At 42.1% G+C, this 14,532-nt stretch overlaps 1 protein-coding gene across 16 annotated transcripts in view; it reads right to left on the bottom strand.

The window, feature by feature from the left end:
- Positions 1–14,532, bottom strand: part of LOC306833597 (ERC protein 2-like) — a 141,293-nt gene that overhangs the window by 115,759 nt on the left and 11,002 nt on the right. For 12 of the 16 annotated variants that reach the window (XM_079358958.1, XM_079358957.1, XM_079358959.1 and 9 more), the window contains 4 exons: positions 11,453–11,527; positions 10,431–10,475; positions 9,057–9,212; positions 5,424–5,591 (listed from right to left, as the gene is read on the bottom strand). In XM_079358958.1, the coding sequence (XP_079215084.1) occupies positions 5,424–5,591; positions 9,057–9,212; positions 10,431–10,475; positions 11,453–11,527 (444 nt within the window). The remainder of the gene's footprint in view (positions 1–5,423; positions 5,592–9,056; positions 9,213–10,430; positions 10,476–11,452; positions 11,528–14,532) is intronic. The other 4 variants (XM_079358969.1, XM_079358968.1, XM_079358961.1 and 1 more) reach the window with 1 other exon arrangement.

Consider the following 14,532-nt stretch of genomic DNA (forward strand, 5'->3'; position numbering starts at 1 on the left):
CCATTAAATATCTAATCCCCATTCTGACCCCTATAACTTCTCTTTATTGCTTTTCCACATGGCCTCCGACGAACTCGTGGGGGCTTTATTTTGGACCGCTCCTTGTTTGTTCTGGGGGCTCTGACGCCTTGCTGCTCCCGCTGTATCCCAAACCGCAGCTCACTGGGAACCAACGAGCGCCATGTCAGGTCTGACAGTGGTGACCGTGGTCAGTCCAGTTCAGATGAGGTCATATCACAACTGGTCTGCACTGGTTAGGACTCATCAATACAGGCCAGGGATTTGAGTTAGGTTGATAATTAGTGGTCAGCAGGATACAACAGGAACTGTTTGAAAATGTATTATGCAAATGCACCATTGTCAATTTTCTCCGAATGGACAGAGGGGAAGACAGATGATAAGACAATGAGGGCAGATGGAGGCAGAGAGCATGAAGAAAGAGAAAACATGAAAGGTGGGGGCAAAAGGGAACGAGCCAGAAAGAAAGAGAGAGAGTAAGATCAGCAAGAGGAGAGTGCAGGGAGGAGTGTAACCAGGTTGAGACCACATCTTTCCTTCGCCTCACTACCTTTATGAACCATTAATCAGTAAAGAACAAGGAAAGATCAACAAAAATAGTCCAACAGGGACCACAGCACAACGTACCATCGCATCACTCACTGACAAAAGCCCACAGCCCTCAACATCCATCAAAAGTCTCCATTCTCTCACTTCTCACTTCCTCCTGTCGATCCGTCTTTCCTTCAATGTTTCCTTCTCCCACTCCAGATGCTTCTTTATTTTCATCTTATTTTGCCTATTCATCAATGTCATGATGGTTAATGTTAGCAAGCTCTTTTTGAGTCATTTATATCTTCTTCAAGTCATTACACCTTAACCTCAAAATCACAACTCAGCGGAGGTCTTCTGGCAGGCTCGCTGCAAATGCTGGTGATGAAAGAGAGCACGATAAACCGCAGAACGTTCTGAGTAAACACGGACATGTTGCCATATGGTGAAGCCTGTATCAAAGACCGGCTGCTACCAACACTTCTGTTGGCATTAAGAGAGGAATACATATCAAATGTTCAACTTCTGGGTTATGTATCAGGCTGATTCCAGACTTTGACATAATCACCTTGGACCTACTTTTCCGGCCTGGATTCTTCTCGTGTGAGCAAGTGGTCACCTGCAAAGTGCTCTTTTACAGAGAGGAATATATCAATCAAAGCATATTGGCCTTTACAAAATAAAAGCCTTTACCAATTTGAGCCAAAGACATTAAATACAAAGTGATTTGTTGCATCAAAAATAGAAATTAATGAGTCATTAAGTGACTCTCATGAATTTAGGGTTACCACTGGAGAGAAGAGCAGACACAGTAATAACAGGTCACACAAAGAAGGCCAAGAAACTATTTATGTAGGCATAATAGGAGAATTCATCCGCCAAAGTCATATTTATACTATCAATCAATGTTTAAATTAAGTTTGTTGTTAGAGTCCCTGAAGCCAAAATACATCATTTATGCACATTGATAGAATTTTTTTCTGAAAGTTTGACTTTTTTCTAAATGTTCATTCATTTTGTATTTGTTGTTTTTACTCCTAAATATGCAACCATGATCTCAAAGCAATCAAATCTAAATGTAAATTTGTCCAAGATCCATAAAGTAGTTCAGATCACACTCTAACCAAGTCTGTTCTGCCCATGGACAGTGAATATGTATTAGTACTTGTGCACCTTAGCATGTCATCTCAGAGACCAAGAGAAGCTCAATCTTAAACCCTGTTTCCACCGAGCAGTCCGGTTTAAGTTCGGTTAGTAGGGATGTTACACATTTATTGGTGTTTCCACTGTCAAAAGTTGAGATTGGGTACTCAAATAAATTATCCGTACCATGCTACTTTTTTGGTACACTTCTGTTGCTATACCGCTCCAACCTTAAAGGTTTGAGCGAGACACTGCAGTCCGTTGATTGGTCGAAAGAATCTTTGCTTCTTGTGTGACAGCGATAATAAAGGACAAACACAAAACACAATATGCTGAAATATCCTGCAGATTTGGGGGGAAGTATTTCAAGACTGTTTTTGTTCTTTGCCTCAAAGATGCAAACCTTCCCAGGAAACATTGATCTTTGTTTACTGTGTCAAGTTCTTCTTGTTTGTTGAATCTGACTGTGTCACGTCTCAAGTGTAAGGCTACGGTTGGCTGTGGAAACGCAAGCAAGCCCAGTGTTTACTGTACCAAACCGTACCAAACTTTACGGAACCAAACCGGGCCGCTTGGTGGAAATGGAGCTAAATAAACAGGCCCAAATATTGTAATGCAGTCTGACCTCTTTTAAAGTAGTTTAATAGTTTTTATAGTACACTTTCAGTGTATGACTTTATGTATCCTATGGATACTTTTCCATGTTTTCGTGGAAATAGCAACGGAATGCTAATGCTAACTGCACAGGTTTAACTTGTAATTATGTTTACTCTTAGTCACATAGGGGCTCCTAAATCTTGTTTGGGGGATTATTGTATACAGAGGGGAGGGGGGGGGCAGCGGGTGTGTATTGTAACTAATGTCTTGTGTCCTGCCTGTATACTGCTACTGAATGCCTTGAATTTCCCTCGGGATCAATAAAGTATCTATCTATCTATCTATCTATCTATCTATCTATCTATCTATCTATCTATCTATCTATCTATCTATCTAAAGATCCAAGACTCTCAAAGGAAATGTTACATAGTCAAAGCACATGCCAACCAGCCTCTTTTCCTCTGAGGTTGTGGCCTCTTCCTTATTCTCTGGCTGGTTAAATATGCAGGAAGGTCTCTGATAGGTTACCTGATCTGCTGGAGTATAGTTACAGCCCTACTTTGTCCTGATCAGGGGCTAGAAAGACACATACTGTATTAAAGGATTACGTTTCCACCGACATGAGCAGTGGTAGCACAGTCACAATTCTTATACACAAGGCCTTCACTCATTATTTCCACAATTTTCAGTTATCTGAAGACATATTCACTCAGGCCCATTTGGAAGCTGTCCTTAACTTTGACTGACAAATAAATACACTTCCATTTTTTCGTTCCCACACTCACAGTGCCTGCTCTGTTCAGCCCTCTCTTGGTCCTATCCTGATGTCAATTGCTTTTAGAGACAAGTTTCTGTGAGAGGAATCTGCTCCCGGTGTCTGGGGAAAAAAGAACAGTCTTTCTCAGTGGGACTGGACTACAGACAAAATAACTGTCGTTTGTAATGCCTCCAATCTGGCACGCATGCAGGTCTTTGTAGAAAAGTACGATGGTCAACTGTTCATTGTGGAAGCAGAGGGAAGCAGAGGGAATATCTGAGATATCGGTGAATCAAACTGCCAAGTACTATGAAATTACAATATGAGCTGGATGAATGAGTCTGGAAGGATGATCCTGTGAGAATGGTTGTGCATCCTGGCTAGATGACTGACTGTCACCAAAGGAATGCAGGGCCAACGGTTGCCTAAAGCACACTCAATATCTTTAATCATCCTCTGGTTTGCCCACTTAGGCCGGGAAACCCAAGCCTTTCCTAAGAGAGGGCAACTGCCACTTCAAAAGGCTGGACAAAAATACACAAGACCAGAGATGAGAGTCCAGCAATCAGGACTGACAGCGTACCTGTTCTTGTACTAGTGTCTGTGTGAGGCCGCTTTATAATCATGCAAACATATCTGTGTCACATAAACACACACCACCTCCAACAAGACGGCATCAGCCTCTTGATCTCTGGCAGAGTCAGTCACTGGAGTCCTGAAACTAAAACGTTAGTTTGAACCAACAAGACTTATATGTAGACTGGAAACAGTTCGTCTCACTTCATTTGCTGACCCTGTTAGCACACGTCGTTGTGATGATACCAGAAATGAAAAGATGAATGGCCCTACGTCCAGACTAGCTAACATATAATAATGTTGACTGGAGATAGGCTTCAGTTAAGCCATGTGAATGAGAAACCTTCCTCGAGCTGATGGCATTTGTCTGGCCAGAGCACAAGCAACACTCGTGGAGCAGGAAAGCTGCAGAGGAAAAGCTCACAGAGTCTTATGTTAGCATCATTTATCATTTCATTCAGACCTGGGATTTGAGGACCATTGTCCCACAGACACACACTGCTATTGAGCAATACAGCACAGCAAACATAGTGGACCGATAAGAGAGGTCTGTATCCAAAGTGAAGTCCAGTTGTAAGTCCGATACGATATTGTCAACGTAAAGTTATCAAATGTGTGACTCCGTTCTACATCTCTGTATTTCTGAAGTGACATTTCAATACAGGACACACAAACAAAAACTACACACACGTTAAAAAAAAACACTTAAAACAAATTCCTTTAAGTATGATGTATTCAGCCAACTGCAAGGACCAAAATTCTTTGCACATGTACGTACAATTAGGCCTAATTTTGTCCCAAATTGCTTCCTGTAATGATGAGTGGACATAGTTAGCAGGCTGCTCTCAACTGCCTTATACAAAGACATCTAAAGTATCAGTTCCAAGTCGAGAGAGTGATGGAGAAAAATACTACACCCCCCCCCTCTCCTGTACCACACACACACACACACACACACACACACACACTCCTTCATTTGTCTACATTCAACCTGCCTCCATCCCTAACAGCAGTGATAAAATCATTAGAACTATGAAGCAGAGAAAGTTAAAAGATGTAGACCAAAAGCTGCAAGCACTCTCCTGCCTTCTGCGATACTGACCCGCCCACACGCACAAGCCCACTGGTGAGACTACAACAGCCACACGCGTCGACATTTTTCCACCTACATTGTTAGAAAGAAGGAAAAAAAAAAAAAAAAAACAAGGCGGAGAAAGAAAGGATTGTTTGCTCCAGCATGGTTTCTTCCTAAAGTTACTTTATGTGAGGTGATTGCACTTGTGTGGTTGCAATGACCCCTGTCAGCTCCTAAGTATCTGCAGGTAAACTGGTCACTAATTGTATTTTTCCTGGAACAGCATAGATTCATTTTCATCACTTGAAACGTGATAGCATTTCTCGGCTGTCCCTGAACGACAAAATAACTTTTTTCTTTCTTCTTCTTCTTTTTTTTTTTTAATGAATCTGTTAAACACAAAAGTAAGCACGCAAAAGACTAAAGGTCAAATAAAGAGAAATACAACTGGAAGCTTCAACACTAAAATATAATATGTGTCCCTGTTAAAACCACAGGAAGCGGAAAAAACAGCCTAAACATATTGCAACCCTTGGTTTTGTTATTACTGAGGTGATGTACTGACATCTTCACTGCCAGACAGCCACATCCAGCTGAGACTGTGTGTATCTTTACAAGTGGTTCTTAGGAAGTTGGGGTGGCTTCATGGTAAGTGTTTGCATCTGTGCAGATACATGTCTGTGTGTTTGTACATCTGATGATTTCTGTATATGTGTGTGTACTGACCTCAGTCTGTAGCGTATTGGCGCGTTGCTCCTTGGCGCTGAGCGACTCCTTTAGCACCTCAATGTGTTGCTTGCAGTCCGAGTTCTGATTGGTCAGGGTTTCTAGTTTGGTCTGCAGGGCCTGCATCTCTGTCTCCTTCCTGTTCTGCTCCTGCTTCAGCTGCTCTATCTGACAAGCACAGAATCACAAGCACACATCGGTTATGTAAACCTTTTTAGTCATCATTGAGTGAACTGATAAACTTACGACAGACACAAAGTTACAGCATAGTTTGAAAGCAAACACACACACACACACACACACACACACACACACACGCACATCAACCATATGCAAGCTTGCTGAAAAAACCTTTGTGTTGCTGTTGCATAAGAATGAAATGTTCTAAACAGTTCTTTTTAACACTTTGTTCTCCTTTATCAGCAACTTCAGAAGTGTTTCAAAGGCACACATTCTTTTGAATCCAACAAACACATGCTTTTAAAATCAAGGACAGGGCAATGTGGAGACAATTAATAGTGTGATAGCCATCTCGGTTTTTTTTCCGAAACACATAGAAGAAAGGAAGGATTTTATCTTTTTTCCTGATAAATCAAAAATTTTAATATCATGGGATTCCAGAATGTTTAAAAAATTGACACCTTTTTGGAAAAGAGAACAATTCTGTATCCTATAGAATTTAAACCTTTGAACAAAAAATGATACAAAGCAATCTTGAATTATTACCCAGCCCAATATATTCAGTCTGCACTCGGGGGAGAGCCAGGCCCACAGTTCACTCTGTAGACTCTCTGAGCCAAACAGCCAAGGCGTCAAAACTACATGCAGGCACACAGCATTATGGGATGCAGGATGACACACTCACAGGTTTACAGACTGTTTTAAGGTAAGACAAAAAGAGCAGGACAAAAAAAACCCACAAAGGAAATCCAATCCACGAACAAAGGGTGGCCTTTGTGCTGAAGTTAGCTATAAGCAGAAGATTGTCATCTGTCTACTGTTGCCAAAAATGCACAAAGCTGATTCAGAGTGAGATTTCTTTAAACGTCTGAGCAAGGTTCAGCTCATAACAGGGGGGGAAATGCTGACTGGGGCAGTGCTTGACCTATCAACCTCTTATTCATGGAGAGAAAGAGCCAAAGAGAGCGAGGCGGCAAAAGCTGTGCTACAGTCAGAAGTTGAAAAGCTCAATCAAACGTTGAAAGTCCCAGAACAAACCGTCTGAGCTTGCTGTAACGGCTTATATCGAGTTCCTTTTCCATATCGGTGTTCACAAAGCTGCATGCCTCACAGAGCTTTGACAGCATCAGTCATGACGTGCGCAGCATCTTTGCAGATATTGCGAGTGTACGTAGAACTTGTTGGCCTTTCAAGCTTGGAATAATACCTTTGTCTGACAGGAACCCCCCCCCCCCCCTGCGTATTTCAGGAAAAATCCCTCCACAGTTTGTTAAGAATGAATGATGTAGCATGAGCACAAAAAACACATAAACTAAAGGAAAAGCTCTGCCCTATAGTCACCCTCACTAAGCCAGATCTTTAAGTCAGAATCAAGCAAAATCAAATATCATGTATGGGATAGAGGCATTGGTCTTTAAAAAAGGATTTAAAAGGATTGTGTGAGACATGTTAAGAAAGGTGAGAAATGGAGAAGACAGCATGACAGAGAGAAAAAGAAGTCCAAAAATGGGAACAAATTGGAAAAGTTATATGATTAAGAGATGAGCACTATAGATAAAAAGTGAAACAAGTGATTTAAAGAATACTGGGTTGAATGAATTCCGTAATGAGAGAGGAGAGAGTCTAATGAGAGGGGTACTTCTGCTTGTTCTGTAATCCTGGGCTGTTAAGTGGGGAGGAGGAATGTGGGAGCTGTTCTGATGGGAGGCACACATGGCGACAAGGCCTGCTCCTACAAAGGCAAAGAGACAAGAAAAGAGCAAGCCACTAAAGACAGAACAAAGCCAGCTGGAGAGTTGCACATGGAATTCTGGACTAATTCCCAGCTGGCATGGTGCTCCTCCACACTCCTCCGTACTCTACGCTCCGCCACCACACAGTTTAGTCTTCAGAAAGGTTGAGGTTGGTGCGATTCTACTTAAACTTCCACATTGTTCTTGTTCTCAGGGGCCACTCTCCGGTTTATCAAAGCCACAGGAGGACAGCAGAAGGACAGGGAGGCTGTCCTCTATGGTTTCTCTTATCGCAGTGTCACTTCAACACTAGTCGCCACCACTGCTGAAAGACTAGCATCCTAAACACTTCAAGGATATAGAATGAATGTGTGTGCCTCTGCATCTCCCTGTGCGTTTTGTCTCTCTGTGTTTAGCGCAGACAAGGGAGAGGGAGCCAGGCCCATCACTGGGATGTATCTCATCTCAGGTCAGTACGGGTGAAGAGAGAGCTTTCCTCTGTCGATGCAAGCTCACATTCATCTGTCAGGTTTCCATTCATAAAAAAACATCTCTTTTATGATTGGATCAGGAACTTCCCTGACGCAATGACAAATGGGCCCTACAAAGAGCCCCATTAATGGACCAAAGAGAATTCGTTTCACATGGAGCGCTGCTCGTGGGACTCATGCGTCATGGACTCTCAGCTAGAAACCTGAAACTAACAAATCTGTATTTTCTTTAAGTGAAGAGATTACATATTTCTACTTGAGTTTTACAAATTCACCAGTGTGTCACAGTTGTTTTACTATCAAGTCATGACATCATAAAGACAAAAGGACACTTCGCCTGTGTGATCTGACCTGTTATAATCACTTCAAAAAGAAAAGAAAGCAAAGAAAAATGAAAGTCAGGCCAGTCCTTCTCATCCTCCACTCAGAGTAGCCGTGATAATCGCATTCCAAAGTTAGTTTCAAGTTCTATTAGCTAAACATAGTAATCCAATGTTGAAATGTTTGTTGAAATCCCCAGGATGAAAACTTCATAGCTAACTGAACAAGGTGATATAGTTTACAGAATGTGTTCAACGTTGGCTCTGTGAAAGGACTATCTGGGCAAGGTAAAGAAAAAAACACCACCATGATGTGTTCAAATGTAACGTGAAGAAAAAGAAAAGTTTTTTTGTTGTTGCTAGAAACGTGAATGAATACAGTTGTTTCCTTTCTGACAAAAGAATAGAAACGTTTTGAGGGTGGTATCAGTAAAGACTCGGATCACTGAGGAGTATCGATAAGAGTACCGGGAATATATCTCCATTCTATTGTGACATCAGCAGGACTGTGTTGGAGACTTTTTAAGGTAAGGAAGTATTTGTGTCTAAACAAAGAAACATAATGTATTTTAAGCAGTGAAGGTTTGAGATGGCCATCGAAAAAGTCAACTGTAACAAACAGACAGCAGCACAATTCATGGTAACCACACAGAGCAGGTAGGTAAGATGTACGAGCGTGTCGTGCCTTTAAGAAAGAGAAGAAAAAAACGCAGCACTTGTTAAAGTGTCTTACTCTTAGCATTTGCATACATTAGAGTTACCCCATCAATGTATAAGACACAGCAAGCCGAACCATGCAGTCGTTCTCTATGGGCATGCAATGAGCTGTACTTGATGCTACAACACAAACATGCATCTCTCAGGACATGCAGGTGAAGTTGTCTCAGGTGGCATGCTCGGACGTTCTACCTTTGTCTTCATGAATTTGGAATGGCTCTTGTAGACATCCACCTGCTTGAGCTCATCCTGCCTGTCAGCAGGGTGGATCAGGCCGCTGGTCCTCAACATCTGGACCTCATCCTCTAAGTCTCTCATGTTCCTCTCCAGGGAAGAGATCTTGGTGTCCTGCACCAGCAACAGTAAGCAGGCACACAAGTCAGCAAAGATTGGACTTTGATATTAGGCTCTGGTATTCATGGGTGTTAAAAGTGTCACATGCTACTCCATGTACAATCGTCTAGTAAATGAGTCTAAGCATTTGTATAATTTTCAGAATGTAGAACAGGAATAGAAAGAGTAAAACAAAAAAGGATCTGCCCCCCCCCCCCCAAAAGTTAAAGAGTTATCTGCTAGTCAGACAAAGCCCACCTTCCACCTCAGGCTCTGCCCCAAACACTTTTTATCAGGCCTAATGGCTACTTAAACCAATAGAAAAAGACTGGCACACTCAAAAAGTACTTTACAAACAGAGTCAGCATATCATAGAAGACTTCAAAGTACCTTCTATTTGATTACAGCCTCAAATTGTATATTTATTTTGACTATAAAACAGGGCAAAAATGTCCAGGTAGTTGGCAGTTGTGTGTGCGGCTGAGCCATGGTTGTATCTATGAGGGAATGGAAGGATCTGTCAGGGACAGGTCTTGAGGTTGTTTAGATGCATGGGCTCAGACATACGTTAAAAGCTCAACCTTGGAAGAGATGAGAAAGGTAATTGAATAAATGGAAGCAGCTTGCATGATGCCATCAACCTAAACCACAGGCATCATGTAAGCATATGACCTCTATTACCGCCACTGGATTCAGCCCTGGATACCACACGGCGTTGGTTATGCTATCCCATACACACGTAACGCCGAGCACACAGGAATGCATAAAGGTGCATTTAACAAACACAAACAGGCAAAAACTGTATACAAGGATAGAGATGTTCAAACTGTACTGAGATAAAAGTCAAGGCTGGGCATCTAGGTTATCTCCTCACCTTACGCAAATCAAAAGCATACACACACAGAATATGGTATTGTATGATTTATCTTAGTGAAATAACTGAGTGCTATCTGGTTCCACTCTGGATCAAAAAGAAGAAACAACACCCAGAGGAAGAGAAACAAAGCAAAACCAGGAAAAACACAAAGGAAATGTCAAAAACAACATTCCTACAACAGGAATGAATCTAAGAGAAGCTGGTCACCAAAAGGCCCGAAACCTTCTGAACTTCTGACAAGACGGTGCTGCATTTCAAGCATGAAGAATCTGTGATAGAGTAAAATACGAATACTGCACGCAAGTAGCTATGGAGTGGACAGAAGGGAAAAAAGGTTTGACTGCTCATTACTGTACCTGCCAGACAATGTCAGGATCAAAACAGAAAGTGGGGTTGGTGTTCTGTAATTCCAAAGCATACATAAAGGTGACTTAGAGAGAGGCCGAACACTACAAGTACAAACACTGGTCATCAAACACTCACAGGACAAGAGCATACAGCATTAACATGGTTGCATTTATTCCAAAAAATAATAATAATAAATCAAAAATCCACAATGCAGGAGAGTCAGCAACAAGTGTAACAAATGTGTAGCTCATGTGGAAGAATACATTTGGCTTTTTTTTTTTTTTTAATTGACAGTCATATTTAATTCAGCCTCAGTCATGATTTGTGACACACGGTTTGCATTTCAGGCTAGCACATGTGCTTGTTGTTAACAGGCAGACAAATCACAAAGTATGTGTGAAAAATAACTGTGGTTTTGCCATAAAGAAGTCAGTATTGGAGAAAGCGTTCGCCGAATGAACATTCAATGTGCGTGCGTGGGTGGGTGTGCAGGCAGACACATGTGGAGTCAACTGCATTTTCACAGCCCTGAAGACTTCAAAGGGATGAGAAGAGAGTGAAAGCTTCCATATGTGACATTTGAAACAAATTGAATAAGTGCTCAACTCTGCATGGGACAACAATGGCCACTTGGGGCATGGTCCGCCACGGAAGAGTGAGGCAACGGTAAGACGGGATTGTTCGATCAGGTCTGCATATACAGGCCATCGCGATCTTCTGCTACTGTCCATGTTTGAAAAGTATGAAGCTGATATCAGAGTGGATCAGAAGACACAGCTGCAACTGAACAGAAAACAACACGGCTCAAACAAGATCACACAAGACTGTCTTCATTTGTTATCACAGCACCGACACAATGTTAGCTCCCTTTAGTCACGTTTTCTTCAGCTGCTCATGGTAACAGTAAAACAAAAAAGCAAAACACATGTATCTGCATGAACCTAAAATGATATCCGTAACAGAAATGTGAAGCATATCATAATTCAATATATCTTCTCTCGTTTGTACCACATCTGCCTTTAAGTCCTACCTTCATGTCAATGACAGTCTGCAGAGCCCTGGTCTTGGCCGGATCAGCCTGGAGCTGGTTTCGGCGATGAAGCTCCTGGGGAGGGACCCGGTAAAAATAAGCCTGGCGACTCATCATCTTTGGCACTTTGTATCACCCACGACTACAGCTCAAATGCACTGAGAAGTTAGACCAATCCCAGTCTTTTTTATATATATATATATATATATCTTTAGGCAAATGCAGCAAGGGAATGTACATCCATAAAAAAGTATTGTTTTGCAATATAAAATAGAAATATCCTGTGATCCCTCAGCTGATTGTTGCTCCTCTGAGGACTTTTTTCCGTCTATTTTTTAAGCTCTCTTTCTGTCTCTTTTTGTTAGCAGGTTGGAGGCAGACTCAGCTACAGGTCAAAAGAATCAGTCTCTAACACTCTCTCTGTCTCCATCTTTCTATTTCTCACTTGGTATCTCTCTCTCTCTCTCTCTCTCACAGATGTCACTGGCATGCTAAAGCTCTTGCTTAGCAACACTGTCTGCCAGCACATGCGCTACTCTTCTTCCATCAATAATTAAGGGTAACTGAACTACAAGTAGGCCTTCACTAAAGGACACAAACACACACCAACATAAAACTAGTTTATCATACTTGTTGAGAGCCATGTTTTTAACCGACCACGACACACACAAATTCACAACCAGGAGCCATCCAGCAAAAATCGATGTCAGGTCAGCAGCTCCATTGGAGCAGTTGAGGGTAAGGGTCCTCTATGTTGCATCATGAGGGAGGGTACTTTCTCAAAGTAACCTCAATGGGGGTTTAATCCCATTTCATCTTGATTGAACCTTGTGTTGGTGAACCCCAGGCTCGAAGAAGCTTTGAAGCTTCATCACTTTCAGCTTCACAGAGGATTCAAAGCTATTGCATTGGATTGTATGCTGCTGTTGCTAATAGTGAGCTAGCATGGAAACAAGAAAGGCCATCGTGGCTGCGGCCTTCTAATCAAGTTTAAGCTTTAGAAGAATCAAAGAACTGAAGCACACTGCCTAATGACTATTGCTTCATATATGGACTATATAATGTAGCACATGTAGTTGTAAGGATTAAAAAAAAAAAAGATGACAATAAAGATCAGTTTAAAAAGAGAGAAGCTGTAATGCCATCAGAACAAAACAAAAAAAACAGAAAAAAAAAAACAGTAGGTCACGAAAATCCATCAAAACAAAGAGAAACCACGTGCAGCATCAGTCATTCAGAGGAGAAAGAGGAGGTGGGCATGATTTTTCATTGCTCTCATTCTTCCCACTTCTCCCAGAGATTGGAAATGAGAGGAGAATTCCATATTGGTTGAGGAAAGGAAGGATTACTGCTGTCGGAGACACTACTGCTCCATTCCTAGTCACTATGAGAGTGTCATGAGGACATCCGAGCGTTAATCTGTTCCACTGAGAGGGTGTGTATCGGCTCCTTATCAACAACAGTTACAGTACAATGGGGGGGGGGGAAATTAAGTCATGCAAGAGAGCATGTCATCAAAGAGCGTCTTTGCTGCTCCACATGTGTCAGAGGACAGAGCATATGGAATGAATAGGATCAAACGTAACACTATAGCAATAAGTGCCGGCATCCTGAATGAAGGATACGGTCAGAAGGTTCAATTCTAGCCTAGAGGCAATAGTTTCATATGTGCGGTGCATAGGCAGGGACAAGCACAGATACATCCACACACACACACACACACACACACACACACACACATTCATCAATCACATTCCCATCCCTTCTTCATCAGTGAGAGAAAAGAGAAACCGATTTCCTTTGCCACAAATTGTAAAATGTTTCTGCTTAACCGCTCAATGGTTTTGTGACACGTTTGACAAAAAAGTTAAATATAAGGGAAAGACTTGTCGAGACATGGGGGTGGGGGGGGTGGGGGGGGTAGGTAAAGGTTTGAGGGGTGTAATTTTTGTCCTGATAAACTTTTTTTCCACTCAAGCATTCTGGGAGATCACCAGAGCGTGGTGGGTGTGAGGCACCCAGGGTGTGGTGGGGAGAAAGGAGAATTAGTGTGTGTGTGTGTGTGTGTGTGTGTGTGTGTGTGTGTGTGTGTGTGTGTGTGTGTGTGTGTGTGTGTGTTAGTGTTTGCTAACAGTGTTTACAGTGGACCTGGAACGTCAGTGGAGAAGGGCTTCATTAGTGGTGGCTGAAATGGCCAATCATGAAGGGAGCCCTGAAAGGCTGAACACGTGACAGACTTTTTACCGATTAATCTAACCACAAGCGATATCGTTAGAGGAGAGAAAAGAGAGAGTGGGAAGAGTCAAATGAGAGACAAATAAACACAGGCAGGAATGCAGATGAGAAAAGATGGAGAAAGAGAAAACACTATAGTGCAGCTAAAAGGCTGATGGCATAAAAAACAAATGTACATAAAGGAAAGTCACTAAGATCGACTTCCACTTTGCCTCTACTGTTTGGCATCTCGTTTTTTTTTCCTCTTTTTTTTTTTGAAGGTTGAATTTCTGAAGTTTCATCTAGGTTTTTGAAAGAATGTGGGGGCAGACAGAGAGAGCGAGCCAAAAATATCAATAGGAGTTCTGAAGCTAGTCATTGCATAGAAAAGTGTGGAGCCATAAGTGCCTTTCCCTTCTATTGTCAACAATAGAGCAATGCTAAATACTCAGTTCCACTGATCCAATACTGTGAGAAAACATCTCATCTTACTGTACGGGCCCTGACTCTATAGAGAATCCTAAAAACCACATAAAATCTGCATTACAATGTGTATGAAAGCAGATATGCCATCTTCAAGTGAAATTCTCACAGTGAGAGTGTGCATGTGTGTGTGTGCACGCCCTTGGCAGCAGGTCAGGGCTAGGCAAGAACAGACCAGTGGTGCAGCTGTTATTACTGGGTCTACAGGGACCTGGCGGCTGGGGAGAGCAGATTAGGCCCAGATTTATGCCTCACAGCGTGCGTGTGTGTGTGTGTGTGCGTGTGTGTGTGTGTGTGTGTGTGTGTGTGTGTGTGTGTGTGTGCGTGTGTGTTCCATCGCACATAAGCACACAACTTCAACTTGCAGTTCATGTAAACTCCAG

Source organism: Symphodus melops, assembly GCF_947650265.1.
Source record: "Symphodus melops genome assembly, chromosome: 13".
Taxonomy (NCBI): domain Eukaryota; kingdom Metazoa; phylum Chordata; class Actinopteri; order Labriformes; family Labridae; genus Symphodus; species Symphodus melops.